This window comes from Pelophylax lessonae, assembly GCF_965119305.1.
Source record: "Pelophylax lessonae genome assembly, contig: HAP1_SCAFFOLD_269, whole genome shotgun sequence".
Taxonomy (NCBI): Eukaryota; Metazoa; Chordata; class Amphibia; order Anura; family Ranidae; genus Pelophylax; species Pelophylax lessonae.
In genome coordinates, this window is record NW_028120071.1 from 215543 (window position 1) to 237934 (window position 22392).

The window sequence follows — 22392 nt, forward strand, 5'->3', positions numbered from 1 at the left end:
CTCCATGGCTGATCTTCATAATGTAAGAAACACTTCATAAGAAGATCAGAGATCACCAAAGACATGGATGAAGTGTTGTCCCGTGTTGGCCATTGATAGCAGGAGAAAAATAAAAATGGAGTCATTACCTTTCATTGACTGAGTACATTTTGTGGTGTAAGATTTCACACTTCGAGGTCTGTTTAGTTGAATGAATGTGACCGGCATGCTCCTAGCCATGATGAATATTGGATGTATTTTATTTCATACACTGATTTCCTTGGCTAAATCTAGTGGCCATAATGCGGTATTGCTCTATGAGGGACATTCAAGTCAAACCAGGACTTTTCATTTTACAGGTATAGAAAGGGGTGGTAGCATGGCAGTCCTACATGCAGTAGTGAGAGGTAGGTGTGTCCTATTACTGATGGGGGGCGCACATGTGGCGGGCAGTCCAGGGAGCGTTATTCAGGATGGCAGATAACAGTGTTAGTGCTTGCGTGGAACAGCGTTTGGTGATGGAGGTTCTTGTGAAGGAAGGTGTAAAACCTGCAGATATCTATGGAAGACTTCAAGCACAGTACAGTGAAGAGACGCTCAGCCGCAGGAAGAGATTTGATTGGTGTAAACGTGGGTCAGTGAGGATCCCGGCCGTGACGGTTCCCAGCCCCCAGCAGTAATTCCTGTGATCATTCAGCACGTGGAAGGCCTGAGCCTAGATAACCGACACATAACCGGACGTGACATTGTACAAGAGACCAATCTTTCTGTGGGAATGGGGAACACATCCATCCTAGGCTGTCCTAGGAGGGTTCAGGCGTCCTGATAAATCTTTACATGACCAAATTTTCCAGGCATTAGTTACCCACTTATGCTCCTGGAAGATTTATCCCCCTTCATGACCAGGCCATTTTTTGCGATTCGGCACTGCATTACTATAACGGACAATTGTGCGGTCGTGCGATGCTGTACCCAAATAAAATTGATGTCCTTTTCCCCACAAATAGAGCTTTCTTTTGGTGGTATTTGATCACCTCTGCGGTTTTTATTTTTTGCGCTATAAACAAAAAAAGACAATTTTGAAAAAAAAAAATATTTTTTACTTTCTTACATAAAACATCCAATAAAAAGAAATGTAAAAAAATCAAAATTTCTTCATCAATTTATTACAATTTGTATTCTGCTACATATTTTTGGTAAAATTAAGTGTATATTAATTGGTTTGTGTAAAAGTTATATCATCTACAAACTATGGGATATATATTTTTTCTAGTGATGGCGGTGATCAGCGCCGTATAGCAGGACTGCGATATTGTGGAGGACTGTCAGACACGGGGGGGGGGGGGGGGGAGTAATTCACTAAGCTGAAAGAATTGCACTGCTCCAGTTCTATTTTTTCTCGCCGTGTTAAATTAGTTAAAATAATGCCCAGGCGAATTTGTAATAGTTAAATTCAATAGTGAATTCCGATTAGAGCGGCATTATTGGCGATCGCGGCTTTTACAATTAGGAGTTTAATTTGAAACTTACAGGCATGGATTGCACTTAGCACTGTGGTGTAGTGGTATCTGCACATAGACCCTGACTGATATGTCATGGGTTCTGGTCCAACCATCATCACATCAGTTGTGTTGGGGGGTTGTGTCTACAGATTGTTAAATTGGTAAAATTTGTGATAAGTACATGCAGCTAAGATGATTGGACATGCCTGTGAAGCGGAAGTGTTCGCCAAGTGACAGCATTCACAGCTGATTCAAAATAAATCGTCAATTATCCCAGCTGATCTGAGAGTTTGTCTACTGGGAGCTTGTCTATTTGGAGATTGTCTACTGGTAAGCCAATTGTACATCTATCTAAATATATATATATATATGTGTTTTCAGTGCTGAAGCTGATTGCTACTCTGCTAGCATTCTGCTTCAGGGGCCCTGATGAGTTATTTGCTGATGAAACGAGGCGTTGGGCGGGACTGGAAGGTGTGACCTCATTGCGCCGAGGATGCAGCGGCCATTTTGTCGGTTGGAACCCAGACTGTACACACACACTGACCATGCTCTGCATGTTTATGTGAGTTGAACAGCTTTAAAATAAATATTGCCCTTTATTTCATACGTACTACTCTGAGTGTTTTACTATTCTTGGGGCTTTTTGTTAATCCTCCCTGGGGACCAGATCCTGAGCCTGGGAATTTGTGTGACCCTTTCCTGGGAGCCTGCCTGATCCTGGACCATTATCTGGCCTTACTGGGTGCTGAATATGAACTCTGGATGAGCCTATAGTGGGATATGGATACTTTGCATTAATAACAGGACGGTAAGAGGCAGTGTGGTTGAAGGTGATCTGGTGGTGGTAGCACCTATTTGCCTTAACAGCTGACCCTGGTGGATTGATGGACCTATTGTCTTATTGGACTGATATATACTCACTTCGTTTCTAGCGCAGCACCTCCCTTTACCATGTAGCCTTAAAGATATGTACTCCATGCTTCTGTGCTGAAGGTGGTTCTCTGAAAAGGTATGGCTGAGGCACCAACAACATCAAAGTGTTTTGACAATCTCCTTTTTTGATGCTTATAAAGAACAATCAAATCGGGAAAGTTAACCACTACCCTCTCCACACTGACTGTGTTACCCAAAATAAACTTGCAATTAGTGGTCATTGTTAGATGGCCCTGATAGGATATTCTCTATCCTTGACTTTCACAATCCTCCATGTCAAACTCCACTTCAACCTTCCTGTCACATCTAGCTAAAATACACTGAATCTTCCACAAACTTACATTTGCACATATACACATCACCCTAGCACACACATTACATGTGAGAATCCCATTGAATGTACTTGCAGTGTGCCTGAAGGGAGCCTGCCTCCTCTCCTCCATGGGCCTTCTCCTCCCCATGGGGTGACCACATGGCAGATACTAGAAACACAAAGAAAAAATACAATCATTTAAGAACAGCCATTTGGAAAAGGGACACAGAAAGTAGGCCAACCCATTGAAAGTAGTTACAGTGGGCTGGGGGGGGCAGCCTCCCCTTTCCCCCTGTCCTCCCCAACATCATAGATGTCTGCTGCTACATCAACCAAAACCAAGAAAAACAAACATTGCAGCCCTTCCAGTTTAAATAGGGACCCAAAGAAGACACAAACACATGGAGGGTACTTACATTTACCTTGAGGGCAGGTGCCCTCCTCGCCCCTCTCTTCAGATATCTTCTCCTCCACCGCCTCCTCCATCTCCTCCTCCTTTCTCACCCTCCTCCTCTTCACCCATCACTGAAACTACATAAACCACAAAAGAGAAAACATATATAATAAAAAATGCAGCCCTCCAACTTAGAACAAAGACACAGAACACATTCACAGTCAAAGTACTTACAGTGGTCCTGAGGTGGATGAGCCTCCTGCTGCTCCTCCTCATCATCGCTGGTCTCTACAGATAAAAACAGCACAAGTTACACACAATTTTAGGACACAAATATCCAGCTGCTTCTCCACATGGTAGCAATATACTCAGCGCCCCTACAATTTTTAAGACAAAGCTAGGAATGCATTAGGGAATGTCCATTGGACATTTACTTAGGGCAGGCGGTACATACAGGAGCAATGCCATCAATGAGATTCATTGGGCATTTTTATAAACAGAAGGTCGCTGTCCATCCACTATGGTGCGCCTCTTTATGTCACTCCAAGAGCGCTGAAGGTCCTGCACTGATGTGCGGTGGTGGAATCTCTGCCACAGCTTCAAATGCAGGTGCCGCATAATGGTCGGCTTGGTGAAGTTCTTAATGGGGGAGTCATACCGAAGGGAGGAGGAGGATCTGTGGAAACAAAAATTTATGTTTTACTAACGTTCCAAAAAATTGTGTTAGCAAAACTCAAAACATACATAAAAAAACCATTAGAGATTTGGGACCAATGGTTACTGTTTCTGGTGATTGGGGATGAGCTTCAAGTTTGAGTAGAAGGTAAGTTCGACTCAAACATCGGCCGTTTGATCGTTCGTCGAATGACAAACAAATGTGCTTCTTCGCAGGAAATTCAAGCGCCCATAATGCACTGCATGCGCGCGGTGCATTATGTGATTGGCCAAAGCATGCACCCTTAGTAAATGTAAATAAAATCAGTGCTAAACCACAATAAAACTATAAAAAATGCCAATGGCAGCATACATTCAGTGCTTCCACATAACACAAATATAGGTATAAAATAAAATTAATGTAGCGCCAAAGTAATACTGCAAATAAATCAATAAATAACTAAAGATGGTGACTATGCACAGTGAGATAAAAGTGAAAGTGCTACCATATGTTTAAACCATATAATAATGTGATTCTGTTTCCGTAATCACTATCAGAAAGTGTCACAGTGGATATAAAGTGCTAGTGCTGTCAAAAATGTGTGACAGTGATAAAATAACCATATAAATATTCCAAAATTGTATCAAAGGGTGACCAATAAATAAATATATTGAAATGCATAAAGTGCCAAGTTCATAAAAAAAAAAATCAAAGGTATCTTCAGTGATGTGCAAAATTGCAATAAAGGTGCTGGTGCTCCAATCTTATACGTGTAGCCCTGCCCCCTGGGGAGTGCTGTAGTTGCAGTGAGTGCCCTACTGTAGAGGTAGTCCGCTGAGTGACTCCAATCCACTGTCCAGCTGTTGTCTAGCTTTTTTTCTAGCAGTTTTGCACTGACTGCAGTAGTTGCTGTGAGTGCCGTACTGCAGACAGAGGTAGTCCTCCACTGACTCCAGCCCAGTCCAATCCACTGTGACATGTGTAGCTGTTGCCTTGCTCTTTTGCTAGCAGCTTTGCACTGACTGCACTGGATTAGTTGCAGTCAGTGCCTTACCGCAAAGGTGGTCCTCCACTAACTCCAGTCCATCCAATCCACTGTGTATGTGTATTTTTTGTGTAGCTGTTGTTGTTGCCTAGCTTTTTTTCTAGCAGTTTTGCACTGACTGCACTGCAGTAACATTTTGCAGTGAGTGAGTCCACTACCGCTGCACTTTATTATGCATACAATCAGATGTTGCGAAATGCAAAGCAAATGTCCCTGCAATTGAAGATTTCCTATCAGTTTTAATGCAGTTGAGGTGTGAAGAATGAGCACTTCATGTTAAAAATGTAAATAAATAAAGATTCACATGTTTATTAAGAGATTTGTGTTGAATTTTGTGTTTTTTGGGCAAAATTTTACATGTGTGAAAATATCGGCCGATACCGATATGTGATCGGCAAAATATCGGTATCGGCAACGATAAACAGATATCGGTCGATCACTAGCACATACACACACAGCACAAGGCAGTATTCACACTGCAAGACATTTCTCAGGGCTGCAGTTCCTCAGAGCTCCACAAGGTGGTGATATCACTTCTACCCGGACAGGAAGTCTCTATGGAATACAGACAGGAAGTGATGTCAGTACAGACAGGAAGTTCCGGGTGAGAGTTGAGTTGGGACGAAGTAGAGAGGAGACATTGCTGGAAGTGGCAGCAGATGAGGTAATAAGAGCTTATTTTCTATTTACACCCAGTAACCTCCCGTCATGTCCATCCTCTTCCTCCATAGTCACTGTGACGTCTTTTATCTCCAGCGGATGATGATACACACATATATAGTGTGGAAACCTAGATTAACCCCTTCAGGGTCAGAACATTTCCCCACTTTCGGGGCCGAACCATTCTCTTAATTTTGGAGATAAATTCTAGTAATATGTTCCTCTAAACAAACAGCACTGACAATAAATATACAAGACAATGACCATCCTGACTAGAGATGGGCTCGGGCGTGTTCGAGTTTCCACGTGCCCGATCCCGCCAGGAAGCCGACACTGCACTCCGCTAATCACAGGCAGTGAGACATTTCCCAATCCGCAGCTGCACAGATCAGTAAATGTCTCACTGCCTGTGATTAGTGGACTGCAGTGTCGGCTTCCTGGCGGGATCGGGCACGTGCGAACTGGAACACACCTGAGTACATCTCTAATCCTGACCATACATGGCCTACAAAGGGCAATTATTACACAACACAGGCAGCCAATGGGCAATCATTATAATATGCAGCCAACACAAAGAACGAGTGCATGGGTCAGGAGTATGGAACATAGAGCCCCTTACATTGCTGGTCAGGAGGAAAAAAACATTCCACAGCCTGCCATGAAGAATATGTTCCATCATTAGTGTCCGAGGGAGGAAAATACTGAGGGAAGTATAGGAGCTGAGGGGATGTGAGGGTTTAGTGCAGCTGGAAGACTTTAGGGGCCTCTGAAGGACTCTGAGAACCTTGAGGGGTTAGTCAGGCTTCAGGACTCTGAGGGAATAGGGGGCTGGAGGGCTCAGGGGACTCTGAGGGACAGAGGGGGGTCTATGATTGTCCTCCCACCCCACCTGCACTTATTTTTCAGACCTTACAGAACTGGCAATCTTAACCATCTTATTGTCTCAGTGGTCATGTGATTTGTTCTGGAATATTATGTAAGATGAAGAAGGGAATTCCTTCATTCGTTGGTGAGCACTTGTTCTTAGAGGAGTTCTGTTTCAGCTGCAAACCAGCTCAGAAACCAAACAAATCCAACAGAGAAAAGGGAAATTCTGATCTGACAGGCTAAGAGGGTCCAAGGTCCTCCAAGATGTAACAAACCCGAAACAGTCCAGATTAAATGAATTCTCATGGGGAGAGTAGTTCTTAAATGTACAGCAACTCTCCGATTACCACCCTCAAATCCCCATCCTATTATTGTGACCAATACCATCCAAATAATTCTTACTTTCATTTCCCATAGTTATCCTTCTACAAGGAGACCTGTATAGATCAAATGATGGCACCAATGAGGATGGAGGAGGAACGGAGTCACATGACTGAGAAGATACTAAACCTCACCCTGGAGATCATCTACCTGCTGACCAGAGAGGTGAGGAGGATTCTGGGAGGTCACATGACATCACTCTTATCTCTATTAATAAAACACAGACCTGACCGGAGAGGTGAGGAGGATTCTGGGAGGTCACATGACATCACTCTTATCTCTATTAATAAAACACAGACCTGACTAGAGAGGTGAGGAGGATTCTGGGAGGTCACATGACATCACTCTTATCTCTATTAATAAAACACAGACCTGACTGGAGAGGTGAGGAGGATTCTGGGAGGTCACATGACATCACTCTCATCTCTATTAATAAAACACAGACCTGACCGGTGAGGTGAGGGGGATTCTGGGATTCTAACATGATATTCCTATTGGTTCCTCAATACAGAGATTTCCTCCTCTGAAGTCAGGTGATCATATGACCATCACAGTGCCTCCATGTGACTTCCTAAAACCCGAGAGACACAACATGCAGAAGATTCTAGAAGTCGCCAAGAAGATGATGGAGCTGCTGACAGGAGAGGTGAGCGATGCTGGGAATTCTGGGATAGTGGCGGCTGGTGCGTTGGGGGGCAGGGGGTTCAACTGGGTTTTTTTTTAATCACCTGATTAGAGCCAGAGGCTCTAATAGGCTTCAGAAAAGGGTGGACCTGGGGCGCAGAGCAGTGCACCCCGAGTCCCCCCATTGTGTGACAATAGCGAATGAAAATTCGCTATTGTCACACGAATCCTCCTCCTGGCCAATAAGGAAGCGGGTCCGAGACCCACTTCCTGATTGGCCGAAAGGCAAAAACCATGGCATTGTCCGAGGAAGAGGCGGCGGGAGGACGCGAGGAGAAGTCGCTGCTGCAAGTAAGTGCACTGGTCTGTCTACATTTAAGGGGGCGCGGCACGCTGGTCTGTCTGCATTGAAAGGGGGCACGCTGGTTTCTCTGCATTAAAAGGGGGCACACTATACCTTAATTACTGAAGGCCCCTTTCACACTTTTGTGACCTCAAAGTCACGCAATTTTTTACAGCGTTTTTTGCCGCAAAGCAATGCCTATTACATTTTTCTGTTTGCGCCCCCCCCCCCCCCCCCAAAAAAAAATTTTGAGCACCAGCTGCCACTGTCCTGGGACATTATCCAGTAACAGACAAGGGATGTGTCTGGATGGTGACTGTATCATTGTGTGTGTCAGGTTCCTATAAGGTGTCAGGATGTCACTGTCTATTTCTCCATGGAGGAGTGGGAGTATTTAGAAGGACACAAGGATCTCTACAACGACGTCATGATGGAGAATCAGCCGCCCCTCACATCACCGGGTAAGAGGAGACTTTATTGTAAAGGAGAGAGCAGTACGGAGGATCCACCTAGATCCCCCATCATCTGATAAACACATAGAAACAATGTATTCAGTCAGTGTGTGTGTTTCCTACAGATGGATCCAGTAATGGGAACCCACCAGAGAGATGTCCCCGTCCTCTGTATTCCCAGGATTCCATACAGGAAGGTCACACCATCCCTCACCATCATCAGGTAGATGAGGAACAATCACTGACAGTTCTGATTTATACACAGCATGTTTGTTACAATGAATGTTTTATTATATATTCAGAGTGGAAACCCCGGGGATGATAATATTGTTGTTAAAGAAGAGTATAAAGAGGAGGATGAGGAGTATGGAGTGATGGAGGAGTTTTCAGAAGGACACAAGGATATGATGGAGCCACCTAATACCAGGAACCCACCAGAGAGATGTCCCCGTCCTCTGTATTCCCGGGATTCCACACAGGAAGGTCACACCATCACTCACTGTTACAAGGTTGGTGGGACGGAGCATCTAGAACATGGACTCATTGAAGTGATTTTTTTTAAATATGATGTCACAATATTGAAGCTTATGTTTTACAGATGATATTCTTTCATTTTCTTGGTTTAGAGTGGAGATCCAATTGATATAGAATTTGAGGTTAAAGCAGAAGAAGAAGAGAGGTATGAGAGGGATGATCAGCAGTCTATGGAGGAGGATGGAATAACGGGGACATTTATAGAGGAGGACACTCCTACAGAGATCAGCACAGGTGGGTCATTAACACTAAATACATCCCTCCACCCATACTGCTCACTGATTGGCCCAGAGTAGGGCGGGGACTGGGTGATATCAGTCTGTAATACCCTGGTCACTTTCCTGAGCTGTGTTCCCGTTCTGTATTCCTGTATTTCTCTCGGATAATCTTCCTTCTCTGTGCTGCAGACACAATTTATGTCTCTAGACTGGATTTATGGAGATTCTGGGGTTCAGCTGGCAGCAAAATGTTCATTTTCACCAGAAGAGTTACTAGATCTAGGCACCTGGGGTCAGAGTCGGGACAAGGGGTGGGCAGGAGGGGGCGGCTGCCCTGGGCACTGTGGTATGTGAGGTGGGGGGGCACCGCAAGGAGGAGAAATGTAAGGAGTTGGGAGGAGTAATTTAAGTAGCAGCAGGGGCAAAGAATTGTTATAGGATGGGAAATTGGGGTGTGCTAGAAGTGGTGATTCATGGGTGATTTGTGTTGGGAGGGGGATTTGTGCTAGGAGGGCCAATTTTGGGGGGTTTGTACTAGAATAGGTGATATGGTAAAGGGGGGGATTTGTACTAGGGGATAATTTATTTTGGGGAGAAGGATTTGTGCTAGTAGGGATGTGTGGGGTAATCATGCAGATTAGTGCCCAATGTTTGTTTTTTTTTTTTGTTTTTTTTTGGGGGGGGGAGTTTTGCTGACGCATAATGCTCATACATATTGGGGGAGGGGGCGCTGATTGGCATGTTCGCCCTGGGCTATAGGTGACCTTCTACCGGCACTGCCTGGGATATGTGCTTTAGATTTCCTTCCCCATGCCCAGGTCTACTAAGCTTTGATAGAACAATTCTCCCGGGGGTTACTTACTCTGCTGTTCACTGGCTGTGCCTTACTTATGAGTCCTGACCCCTACACTATATACTGTATATTGTACATTACATACTCCTGACCCTGCACTATATACTCTATGTTGTACATTACATGATTCTGATACTATATAGTCGTATCTCTTGTATCTTATACAATATGTTGTACATTACATACTCCTGACTTCTGCTCTCTCCCCTCTACCACTGCTATATATACACATAATATGGATTCTCTTTTGTTACACCCATTTCCTACCAGCTGGACATTTTATATTGGTAGATAGTGAGTCGGTGTCCCGCACATCAAGCCGTGGCCTGGCGTAGGTCTAGACTGAGATTGCCATTTACTATCATACAGCAGGTCTTGACTTGATGTGTGGCTCCTGGGTCACCTAGTCACCCTTTACCATTTACTAGTTACCTTGAGGGTGTAATTGTAAGATCCTCAGAGACAAAGCTGCCTGATGTGGGCGGAGTTCTGGTTTTGGGGAACCAATCTGCTGATGTCTAGTAATAATGTTTTTATTTCTATTTTAGTAGATGGACGGGAGATGAGGAAAACCTCAGAGGATTGTCTCACTTTGTCTCCAGACTGTAAAGTAGAAGATGAGGACATCACACAGTATAGTCCAGGAGAAAACCCGGCTACCTCAAATGTCCATCCGGGACCACACAGTGTAGATGGACCATCGTATTCCTCTTATCCTGAGGAACCTCAGACTGTGAGGGACCGTGCCGGACCATCGTATTCCTCTTATCCTGAGCAACCTCAGACTGTGAGGGACGGTGCCGGACCATCGTATTCCTCTTATCCTGAGGAACCTCAGACTGTGAGGGACGGTGCCGGACCATCGTATTCCTCTTATCCTGAGGAACCTCAGACTGTGAGGGACGGTGCCATCCTGCCAACAGCTAAGAGTTTTTCCTGTAATGAGTGCGGGAAGGGTTTCCCTTTTAAGTCAAAACTTAACGAGCATGAAAGATCTCATACAGGAGAAAAAACGCATTCCTGTCCTGAGTGCGGGAAACGTTTCCGTTCTAAATATAGTGTTAATGTGCATAAAAGATCTCACACGGGGGAAAAGCCATATTCCTGTCCTGAGTGTGGGAAATCTTTTTCACAGAAGTCCTCTCTTTACACACATCAGAGATCTCACACAGGGGAGAAGCCGTTTTCCTGTCCTGTGTGTGGGAAATGTTTTTCACTAAAGTCTCATCTTCAAACACATCAGAGATCTCACACTGGGGAGAAGTCACTTTATTTTCCTGAGTGCGGGAAATGTTTTTCACAGAAGGCCAATCTTTACATACATCAGAGATCTCTCACGGGGGAGAAGCTACATTCATGTCCTGAGTGTGGGAAATGTTTTTCACGGAAGTCTCATCTTCACAGACATCAGAGATCTCACACACGGGTGAAGCCGTATTCCTGTCCTGAGTGCGGGAAATGTTTTTCACAGAAGTCCACTCTTTATACACATCAGAGATCTCACACGGGGCAAAAGCCGTTTTCCTGTCCTGAGTGCGGGAAATGTTTTTCACTAAAGTCTAATCTTCACAAACATCAGAGATCTCATACGGGGGAGAAGCCGTTTTCCTGTCATGAGTGCGGGAAATGTTTTTCACTAAAGTCTCATCTTTACATACATCAGAGATCTCATACGGGAGAGAAGCCGTTTTCCTGTCATGAGTGCGGTAAATGTTTTTCACAGACGTCCCATCTTTACACACATCAGAGATCTCACACGGGGGAAAAGCCGTTTTCCTGTCCTGAGTGCGGGAAATGTTTTTCACAGACGTCCCATCTTTACACACATCAGAGATCTCACACGGGGGAAAAGCTGTATTCTTGTCCTGAGTGCGGGAAATGTTTTTCACACAAGTCCAATCTTTACAGACATCAGAGATCTCACACGGGGAGAAGCCGTATTCCTGTCCTGAGTGAGGGAATTGTTCCTCACTGAAGTCTTATCTTCCTGTACATCAGGGGTCCCACACAACCCTGGAGGTGTATTAGTGCCTTGAGTGTGGGAAATGTCTTCTATATGAATGTTGGTGGACATGTGGGGAAGAAGCACACCCTGATATACACCTCAGATATACTCCATGGCTGATCTTCATCATGTAAGAAACACTTCATAAGGAGATCAGAGATGACCAGAGACATGGATGAAGTGTTGTCCCGTGTTGGCTTTTCATTGGCTGAGTAAATTTTGGGGTGTAGAGTGGTAAGTAGAGCCGTGAAATGAAGGAATCACCTTCAGAATGTCTTGCTTGTCTGTGTGACGGTTACTGATAATGATATAGCGGGTTACAGAGCTAGAAGCTGTGAGATCCCATATATCTTTATCAGTAAACTTTACACAGACAAGACAGAAATTCTGAAGTTGATGTCCTTCATTTCAAGGCTCTACTTACCAGTGGTGACCCCGAAGCGTGTCTCTCTGTCTTCAGTCCATCCTTCTCCCATCCCCCAACAGGAGGGAAGGAGAACTCGGAGATAAACTAGGTGAGAACTTCTTTCCTTTGCTCCTGTGTGGGTTTGGGTGGCTTGGCGGAGTGCGGCACGAGAGGTAACACCGCTTGTCTTTATATTTCTACATATCTTGTCTGGGTGGAGGTTATTGGTTGGAAAATATTTATATTGTTTTATTTTCTGTAAATAATTTCTGTTTTCCCTTTGAAGGGAGATATTATGTGTGGTTTGATGAAGGGATTGACTCAATAGTTACCACTTCACTTACATGTTTAGTTTTTATAAAATAGATGAACAAATATGACAAGCATTCATTCATCCATGACAAATGTTGGTCTTATTTTATTTCATTCAGTGATTTCCTATGATCATTGGGTCCATCTAGTGGCCATAATGGGGTATTGATCTATTTTTCCTGATTGAGGTGTTTAGGAACTAATACCTCATTATGGCCACTAGTTGGAGCTGACGATTATAGGAGATCATTGTGTTTATTAGAATACGGTCAGAATTTGTCAAGGCTGGACACATGCTTGTCACACTCATCCAAAATATTTTTTGCATAGACCCCTTAGTTACCCGAGATCATACCCATGCATATATGAGTACAGTACACACTGAAGGACTTAAACAAAATAAAACCACAGGATTAAACCAACTATTGATTTAAAACTAAAAATTCCTAATTCCTTTAGACGGCCTCAGTATCATAGCAATTAGCGCCATCTAGTGTCCAAATGCAACATTTTCCATTTTATATCAATGAAAAATCTTCAACCAACACAGCAAATCCCCTAATAACATTCATTGTTTCCCCAATCACACAGAAGGAATGCACATGCATTGTCACTGAGAGAATTGCTATGTAAATGTTCCAATATTTCCCCCTAAATGTCAGGAGACGTTTATATAAAGATGGGAAGTATGTAGCTGATAAAATAATAGACCTCCTAGCAATGTTATTACCAGGCTGCAGCTAGGGGGAGCTCTAATGTGACCCCAGCAGAGTGATCCCATCTAGCTCACATTAACCCTTTCACTGCCAGAGCTGTTTCTGCATTATTTTTGCACACATGGTAAAATGCAGATTTTGGGCCTGAAGATGAGATAAAACCCCCAAACATATATTTTCTGAAAGCAGAGGCCCTGGAGAATAAAATGGTGGTAATTGTTAAGGTGTTCCTCGTACACAAATGTCACCTTCATATCCGGGTTAATTTTCTCCTTTCCCCCATTTTCTATGGTGTGATCTTTTCTACAATACTTTGTTATAATAATGTAACACGTTGTGTATTGTATTGTACACAAATTATTACCGACTCCGCCTCCACATTCCAGACAAGTCATTTTCCTGACCAATTGGATTTCTTCCTTTTACCATTTTGTTCTTTTTTTTGCACTCTTGTTAAACTTAAAGTTAGAATAAAAATTATATTGAATAAAAAAAAATTGTGTGTGTCATGAAATGATGACAGACTTCAGTATCCAGAAACGGCTGGTAGGTGACACTTCCATATACAGCCCAAGGAAGTGACAAGGAGCCCCTAGGAACCTTTGGAGGAACCCTGGCTGAGAGAGGCTGGACTAGGCAGTCATATATTATTATTATTATACAGGATTTATAAAGCGCCAACAGTTTGCGCAGGCTCTACAATGTTAGGGCAAACAGTACAATTACAATAAAATTCAATACAGGAGGAATCGGAGGGCCCTGCTCTTTAGAGCTTACAATCTAGGAGGGAGGGTCAAGTGATACAAAAGGTAATAACTGTGGGGGATGGGCTCATGGAGAAAATAAAAGTACAGTTGTTAGGTGGGGGGCAGAATAGGTAGATGAGTTTTCAGTGAACACCTAAAGGTGGATAGAGTAAGAGATAGGCAGACAGATTGGGGTAGGGAGTTCAGTAGGACAGGAGAGGCTTGGGAGAAGTCCTGGAAGTGGGAGGAGGTGACAAGGGAACTAGAAAGCAGAAGATATTGGGAAGATCGAAGAGGATGACTTGGTTGGAATATTGAGACCAGGTTAGTGGTGTAGCTGGGGGCCGAGTTGTGGATGACTTTGTACGTTACCGTTAGTATTTTTAATTTGTTGGGTGAGTGGCAGCCAATGGAAGGATTGGCAGAGAGGGGTAGCAGATGCTGAGCGGTTTGTAAGGTGGAGGAGTCTGGCAGAAGCATTCATGATGGACTGAAGGAGGCATAGCCAATGTAAAGGTAAGACAACGAGGAGGGAGTTGCAGTAGTCGAGGTGAGAGATAACAGGGAGTAGGGATGGGCAAATGGTTCGGGACGGACATAAGTTCGGCTTGAACATCGTCCGTTTGGCCGAAATTTCTGTGTGTGTTTTTTAAAATTATTATTATTTTTTCATGTTTGATACTATCAATGCAATTTTTTTCATTACAAAATATTGTTTTTATAGGAGCAATGATTTTAATTAATGCTTAAAATGAAAAAAAAAAAAAAGAATTCCTTTAACTACAATGCCTGGGGGTCCACTTAAACTGGATACACACTATACAATAATCCTTAGATTTTTTCCTTTAGATTTACCAAAACTATATAATATGGGGTCAAACCTAAACAGTTTCAATTTGTATGCAGTCAGGCCTTTACACTACATAGTTGAAGGTAAATCTAAAGGAAATCTAACAACAAAAGTTGTATAGTGTGTATCCAGCCTTAGTCTGCCTGTAAAGTGGTGTATCTGTACTGTGTATAGAAGCTGCTGCAGCAAAACTGACATTTATAAAGAAAAAAAAAAGACATTTAAATTGATTTTCCTAGCCATTGTCAACAATGGAAATAAAAATAATAACAGTGTGGGGGTCCCCCCTCGGTCCATACCAGGCCCTTTGAAATCCCCACAATCATTCTCGGTGACTTCAACATCCCTGTTACTACAAACACTTCTGTTACTTCTAAATGTTTTAGTCCATCCTCCTCATTTGGCCTGAAACAATGGATACACAATGGATAGAGGCTTCTACTCACTCTGGTGACAACACCCTCATCCTTGTATTCTCTCACCTATGCACTCCATGCATCCTCTCCAACAATCCTCTCCCTCTCTCTAAACACCACTAGGGATGGGCGAGCGGTTTGGACTGAGCATAACTTCAGCCCGAAATGGCCCCTTCAGGTGATCACCAAACACCTAAATTTTCTGTGTGCTCTGCATTTCTTCTATTTATTTTACTATTTACATCCCGCTAAGTGTCAATAGGTTGTTAAGAAGTGAGGCCGGGAAACCGGCCACGGCGTTCTTAACAACAAATGAGTCATCAGCTGTCAGCGGGCTCTCCAACAGACAGCTGAATGTAAAAAAAAATAATTGTTGGCAAAGAAAATTAAAAAATGGGGAAAAAAAACGGTGTGTGGTGCACCCACCATCCATACCAGGCCAAAAAAAGGCTGCATGCTTGGATAAGGGTCTGGTATAGATTTTGAGGGGAAGCCCCATGATCATTTTTTTTTTAAATGGCATATCTTTCCCCCCAAAATCCATACCAGACCCTTATCCAAGCATGCAGCCTGGCAGGCCAGGATAGGGGACAAGTGAGTGCCCCCCAAACCATACCAGGCCACATGCCCTCAACATGGGGGGGGGGGTGCTTTGGGGCAGGGGGCTTATCGGAATCTGGAAGCCCCCTTGAAAAAGGGGGCCCCCAGATCCTGGCCCTCAATTACCAAAAAAGTGTCAATAATAAAGACATGAGTCAGTTTTTTAAAATTCCTTTATTAAAAAAAAATAAAATAAAAAAACCAATGTCCCCTGATGTAGATCCATCGTCAATCACAAAGACCGCTGCACCGTAGACCCAAGAAAAGAAAAAAAAAAAAACTCCGCCCATGAGGAAGGCTGACTGTCGAATGCCTGCTCCGCCGGGTGGCAGTTTTTAAATAGGTAAGGGGCAGAGCCACCTGGTGATGTCACCTGGTGGCCCTTCCCCTTATGATGTCACTGATCCAGCATGCACCAGTCAGTTACATCACAAGGGGGCGGGCCACCAGATGATGTCACCAGGTGGCCCTGCTCCTTACCTTTTTAAGAACTGTCAGATTGTCATTCCTTGAGGGCGGAGTGGTTTTTTTTGGGGGGGTCCAGAGGTGCAGTGAGCGTCGTGAATGATGATGGATCTACATTGGAGGACATTGTGGTTTTTTTTTATTTTTTCTATAAAAGGAATTGTGAAAAATGGGCTCCTAGGCTCATTTATCTTTACAATGTACCCCAAACTCATTCACATAGGGGGTGGAATCTGGGGGCCCCCTTGTTAAAGGGGGCTCCATGATTCTGATAAGCCCCCTGCCTGCAGACCCCCACAACCACAGGCCAAGGTTGTGGGGAAGAGGCCCTTGTCCCCATCAATATAGGGACAAGGTGCTTTGGGGCGTACCCCCATGTTGAGGGCATGTGGCCTGGTAGGATTCAGGGGGGGCACTCACTCGTAACCCCCTTTCCTGGACTGCCAGGCTGAATGCTCAGATAAGGGCCTGGTATGGATTTTGGGGGACCCCACGCGGAGTTTTCCCTGATTTTTTTTCTAGCTGGCAATTTTTTTTTACATTCTGTTCCCTGACAGCTCATGACTCTTTTGTTGTTAAGGACGCAACGGCCGGCTTCCCAGTTTAGCTTCCTAACAAGCTATTGACCGTGCGCTTGGCGGGATGTAAATAGTAAAAAAAATGAAAACACCGAGCACACAGAAAATTCGGGTGATTGGTGACGTTACCCTCGGCCCGAACTGCTCGCCCATCCCTAGTGGTGTTTAGAGAGAGGGAGAGGATTGTTGGAGAGGATGCATGGAGTACATCAGTGGGAGAATACAAGGCTGAGGGTGTTGTCACCAGAGTGAGTAGAAGCCTCTATCCATTGTGTATCCATTGCTTCAGGCCAAATGAGGAGGTTAGACTGAGAAGTTTGGAAGTAGCAGAAGTGTTCGTAGTAACAGGGATGTTGAAGTCTCTGAGAATGATTGTGGGGATTTCAGAAGAGAGAAAGTAGGGCAGCCAGGCAGAGAAGTCATCAAGGAAAGTTAATACCGGTCCAGCGGGCCGATAGATCACAGCAATTCTAGAGGAGATTGGAGAAAATAGACGTACAGTGAGCTTCAAATGATGAGAGGGAGGAGAGGGAAGAACCTGGAAGGTGCTCTGTGAGGATAGGAGGATTCCACACTCCACCTCCCTTGTGTTCCCTAGGTCTAGATTTACACCTACTTCATTCATCTTATGGTGTTTATCAATAAATGAAGTAAACTGATCCATGTGCAAATTCATATACAACATAAAGTGCTTTGTGCTCAAGATGCTGTTCCCTGAATATCTCCTGCTTCCACTTTACACCTACTTCATTATCTTATAATATTTTCTATAAAGCAATAACCTATGAAAAATTCATGTAATCATACAATATTTTTTGCTCAATATAGTGTTCTCTGCAAGTCCACTGCTTACACTTTGCATCTACTTCAATGAAGTTCTGTTGCTCCAAAAAAGTCCACAAATGAATGAAAAGTTAATAAGGTGTGAAAATGCTCCAAACTGTGCCAGCTGTAGTGTAGCCACGCCTTCTTCCACCTCTTACACACGTGATGGTGAGGGCGCCCCCTTAGTAGTGCTTCCCCACTCACCAGAGCAATATGACTCCCAGCTTTTCAGCTACCAGAGTCACAAACATCCTTCACACTCTCCTCACCTCCGATGGCAAAGGAACTGGATCCTCCTCGCTCACTCCTGCAAGTCTGCTGCACTTTCTGTCAGTCTCCCTCCTAGACTCGGCTTCCTCTTCCGACCGCTGTTCCAGCAGGAGCTCCGCCTCTTCATACACACTCAGGGAGGAGAGAAAAGGGAAGGATATACAGTACATACACACACAGCACAAGGCCGTGTTCACACTACCAGACGGTTCTCAGGGCTGCAGTTCCTCTGAGCTCCACAAGGTGGTGATCTCACTTCTACCCAGACAGGAAGTATCTATGGAATACAGACAGGAAGTGATGTTAGGTAAAGAGGACGTTCTATAGAACGTAGAGGGAGACACTGCAGGATCTGGCGGCAGAGGAGGTAATAAGTAGATTAACCCCTTCAAGGGGATCAGTTGATGATTAATATATATTGCTTCCAAAGTTGACCACACATGGATGGAAATGTGACCGATCCCTGCTGAACCAGCTGAATTTCCATGTATGGTCACCTTAAGTGACTTCCCCCCCTCCCCCTCGTCTCCTTCATCATGTAAGTCATGCTAAGATAATCTCCCATTGGCTGAGCAATATTCTCATTTGTCTCTGAGCTCCTTCTTGCTATTCCTCGTCCTGCCTGTTGTTTCCTTGGATTGATTTTCTGTGTAGTGACCCCGGCTTCATCTCTTGGATGCGCTCGTCTGTTGCTTGTCCTGACCTTTATCCCGATTCCTGGATCTCCTCCTCATCTCTCCTCCATATCCTCTTACACAGCTTTTCTCCACACCTGCAGTGACCCTGGTGGTGGAAAGTTGGCACCAGCATGCAGCAAAATCCATCCCCACCATTAGGAGCTCTGGAGAAAATTGTCTGCTATTTACACTCCGTTCCTCCGCACGTCACCTGATCACATGAGAGATTACTTTCACACATTCCTGACAGATTTCTGTATGGTAAAGGTCAAAGTTCACTCTTCAGTTTAGGAGAAGTGGGAGGCACCCGGGAACAATGATTTGGTTAGCACAGGATCCTCATATAGAGGGCCCCTCAAATCTCCCCATCTAAATGTCCCTCCATCCAGAGTCTATATGTCCTATGACATCACACTGACCTCACAGCTCCTCCCCCAATGTCCATCCATCTGTCTTTTTTTTTCTTCTCATGCTCTTAGGATGTGGGCGGACCCTTGGCATCCTCATTAGCAAAGTGGCTCTGTTGGTCCTGCGTTGTATGTAATGATGTCAGAATGTCTGCAACAAGCTTTTACCCTGCGTAGTGTGGGGGTCCTGTGTGGGTAAATTATACCTCAGTCTGAAGTGGGGATTTAATCAAATGGAAACCAGAATGGTGAGGTGAGGAGGATTCTGGGAATTTCATTTGATTTTACTATTTGTGTTCAGACCTAGAGTTTTCCACCTGTGAAGTCTGGAGATCATATGACCATCACATTGCCTCCACCTCCCTCCCTGATAGAATAGAGAAATACAAAGAAGTTTCTAGAAGTCACCAGAGAGATCATGGAGGAGAGGTGAGCGGTGCTGGGAATTCTGGGACATTATCCAGTAACAGACAAGGGATGTGTCTGGATGGTGACTGTATCATTGTGTGTGTCAGGTTCCTATAAGGTGTCAGGATGTCACTGTCTATTTCTCCATGGAGGAGTGGGAGTATTTAGAAGGACACAAGGATCTCTACAAGGACGTCATGATGGAGAATCAGTCGCTCCTCACATCACCGGGTAAGAGGAGACTTTATTGTAAAGGAGAGAGCAGTACAGAGGGTCCACCTAGATCCCCCATCATCTGATAAACACATAGAAACAATGTATTCAGTCAGTGTGTGTGTTTCCTACAGATGGATCCAGTAATGGGAACCCACCAGAGAGATGTCCCCGTCCTCCGTATTCCCGGGATTCCACACAGGAAGGTCACACCATCCCCCACCATCATCAGGTAGATGAGGAACAATCACTGATAGTATCATTAGGATCTGTACATTATCTGCATTGTTACCATTGATTTCATTTTTATTATATATTCAGAGTGGAAACCTGAGAGATTCTAAAGTTGAGGTTAAAGAAGAGATAAAAGAGGAGGATGATGAGGATGGGGTGATGAAGGAGTCAGAGTTTCTAAAAGAACACAAAGATCTGTACCAGGACACCATGGAGGAGTCATCCAGCTACAGAAACCCACCAGAGAGATGTCCCCATCCTCTGTATTCCCGGGATTCCACACAGGAGGATCACACCATCCCTCACCATCATCAGGTAGATGAGGAACAATTATTGGTAGTTCTGATTTATATACAGTATATTTGTTACAATGAATGTTTTATTATATATTCAGAGTGGAAACCTCGGGGATGATAATATTGATGTTAAAGAAGAGTATAAAGAGGAGGATGAGGAGAATGGAGTGATGGAGGAGGTTTCAGAAGGACACAAGGATATGATGGAGCCACCTAATACCAGGAACCCACCAGAGAGATGTCCCCGTCCTCTGTATTCCCGGGATTCCACACAGGAAGGTCACACCATCCCTCACTGTTACAAGGTTGGTGAGACAGAGATTATAAAACACAGACTCATGGAGACAATGTGTGGATTTTTATGTGATGTCACAATAATAAATCTTATATTTTACAGATGATATTCTTTCATTTTCTTGGTTTAGAGTGGAGATCCAATCGATATAGAATTTGAGGTTAAAGCAGAAGAAGAAGAGAGGTATGTGAGGGATGATCAGCAGTCTATGGAGGAGGATGGAATAACGGGGACATTTATAGAGGAGGACACTCCTACAGAGATCAGCACAGGTGGGTCATTAACACTAAATCCATTCCTCCACCCATACTGCTCACTGATTGGTCCAGAGTAGGGCGGGGACTGGGTGATATCAGCCTGTAATACCCTGGTCACTTTCCTGAGCTGTGTTCCCCGTCCTGTATTCCTGTATTTCTCTCAGATAATCTTCCTTCTCTTCTCTATACTGTACACACCATATGAAAGGTCCATCTCCCTTCCTCAATATAACGTCATGTTCCAAACAATAACATTGTCATCATTTCAATAGCATTATTACTTAGTGATGTTTGGTTGGGTAAGGTTGTATCATTGATCCATGTCAGATCTCTTTTTTTTTTTTTCAATTCTTTTATTTATATGAAAGACAACTTTCAGGCATAATAAACAGTAACATTCCTTATAGAACATATGCTGAGACAGTGTATTACAACACTGAAGACAATTCAGTCATAAGGTTGAGATCTACATCGGTGGTAGAATAAGAGGTGTTCTACAATTCCTCTAATGGGAGGAGTTATGCAGGACTAGAAAATACCCGGAGTTGTCTGTTCCAGTTTCGCATAACGTATAGAAGAAGAAGCAAATAAGTAGTGGAAAGAGAGAGGGAAGTAAAAGAAACCTAGAGAGAGGCAGAAGAGGATAAGTAGGTGGGATGAGGGGGGAAGGGATAAGGAGGTGTGGGGGGGGGGGGGTGTAGGAGGGTTAGCATTGGTAAAGCTCTGGCCCTACATCAGCAATACGTTCCACCAATATTTTAGAGCTCCCCAAACTCAACATGAGGTCTCTTTAGTATTGCCTCCCTTAATTAAAGAGCAGCCTTCATCAGAGAGGACAAATATATTCCATTGACCCCAGGGTTTGGTATATCGTTCGTGTTGGGGACGTGTCGAGAGAACAAGGTTTTCCATCCATTCTATTTATTTCTTCGACCTTTTTGTGCCACATGCCAACAGTCAGGGCCTGTGGGTTTTTCCATTTAAGAGGGATGCACATTTTAGAAGCATTTAGAAGGTGACGAATGACAGAATTTTTAGAGGTCTGGGCCGGGATGTTAGAGGCATGGAAAAGGAAGAGAGCAAGGTCATTGGGGAGCGGTCGGTTTATAAACCTCTGAGACATTTCATGTACTGTCTTCCAGAACTCCACTAGTTTAGGACACAACCAAAAATCATGTAGGAGTGTCCCCCGGCCCTTCCCGGCATCTCCAGCACTGATCAGTGAGTGTGGGGAAGAATCTGCTCAACCTTGATGGAGTGTGGTACCACCTTGTTAGGAATTTGAAGTTGGTTTGTTGTATTTACGTGCAGATGGATGATGTAAATGTAAATGGAATGATGTGATTTTTGGTGGTCTGGATTAAAGTTACAGTCTAAATCCCGTTCCCTCTTAGCTAAGAATGGGGGTTGGTAAGTCCCCTGGAGTGTGATCAGTAATGCATAGGTCGTGGATAATACCTGTGTCAGTATTCTGTCTTGAGAGCAATGTTCTTTGAAGGGTGTAAGTTGTGTGTTGCCTTCACTGGAAGGTGGCAATGAGTTTAAGAAATTATGGAGTTGCAATGCCCTCCAGAAATCTAGACGGTAGGGTCCTGAGAAGTCCATGAGGTCTTTGAGTGCAGGCCAACTAGATGATGTTGAAAAATGGGAGGCTTGGAAA

At 44.1% G+C, this 22392-nt stretch overlaps 1 protein-coding gene across 1 annotated transcript in view; it reads left to right on the forward strand.

The window, feature by feature from the left end:
- Nucleotides 1–22392, forward strand: part of LOC309543617 (uncharacterized protein) — a gene marked incomplete at both ends in the record, with an annotated part of 248485 nt that overhangs the window by 214708 nt on the left and 11385 nt on the right. The window contains 4 exon segments of the mRNA XM_082276074.1: nt 8454–8660; nt 19972–20199; nt 20279–20485; nt 20606–20805. Of these exon segments, the coding sequence (XP_082132200.1) occupies nt 8454–8660; nt 19972–20199; nt 20279–20485; nt 20606–20805 (842 nt within the window).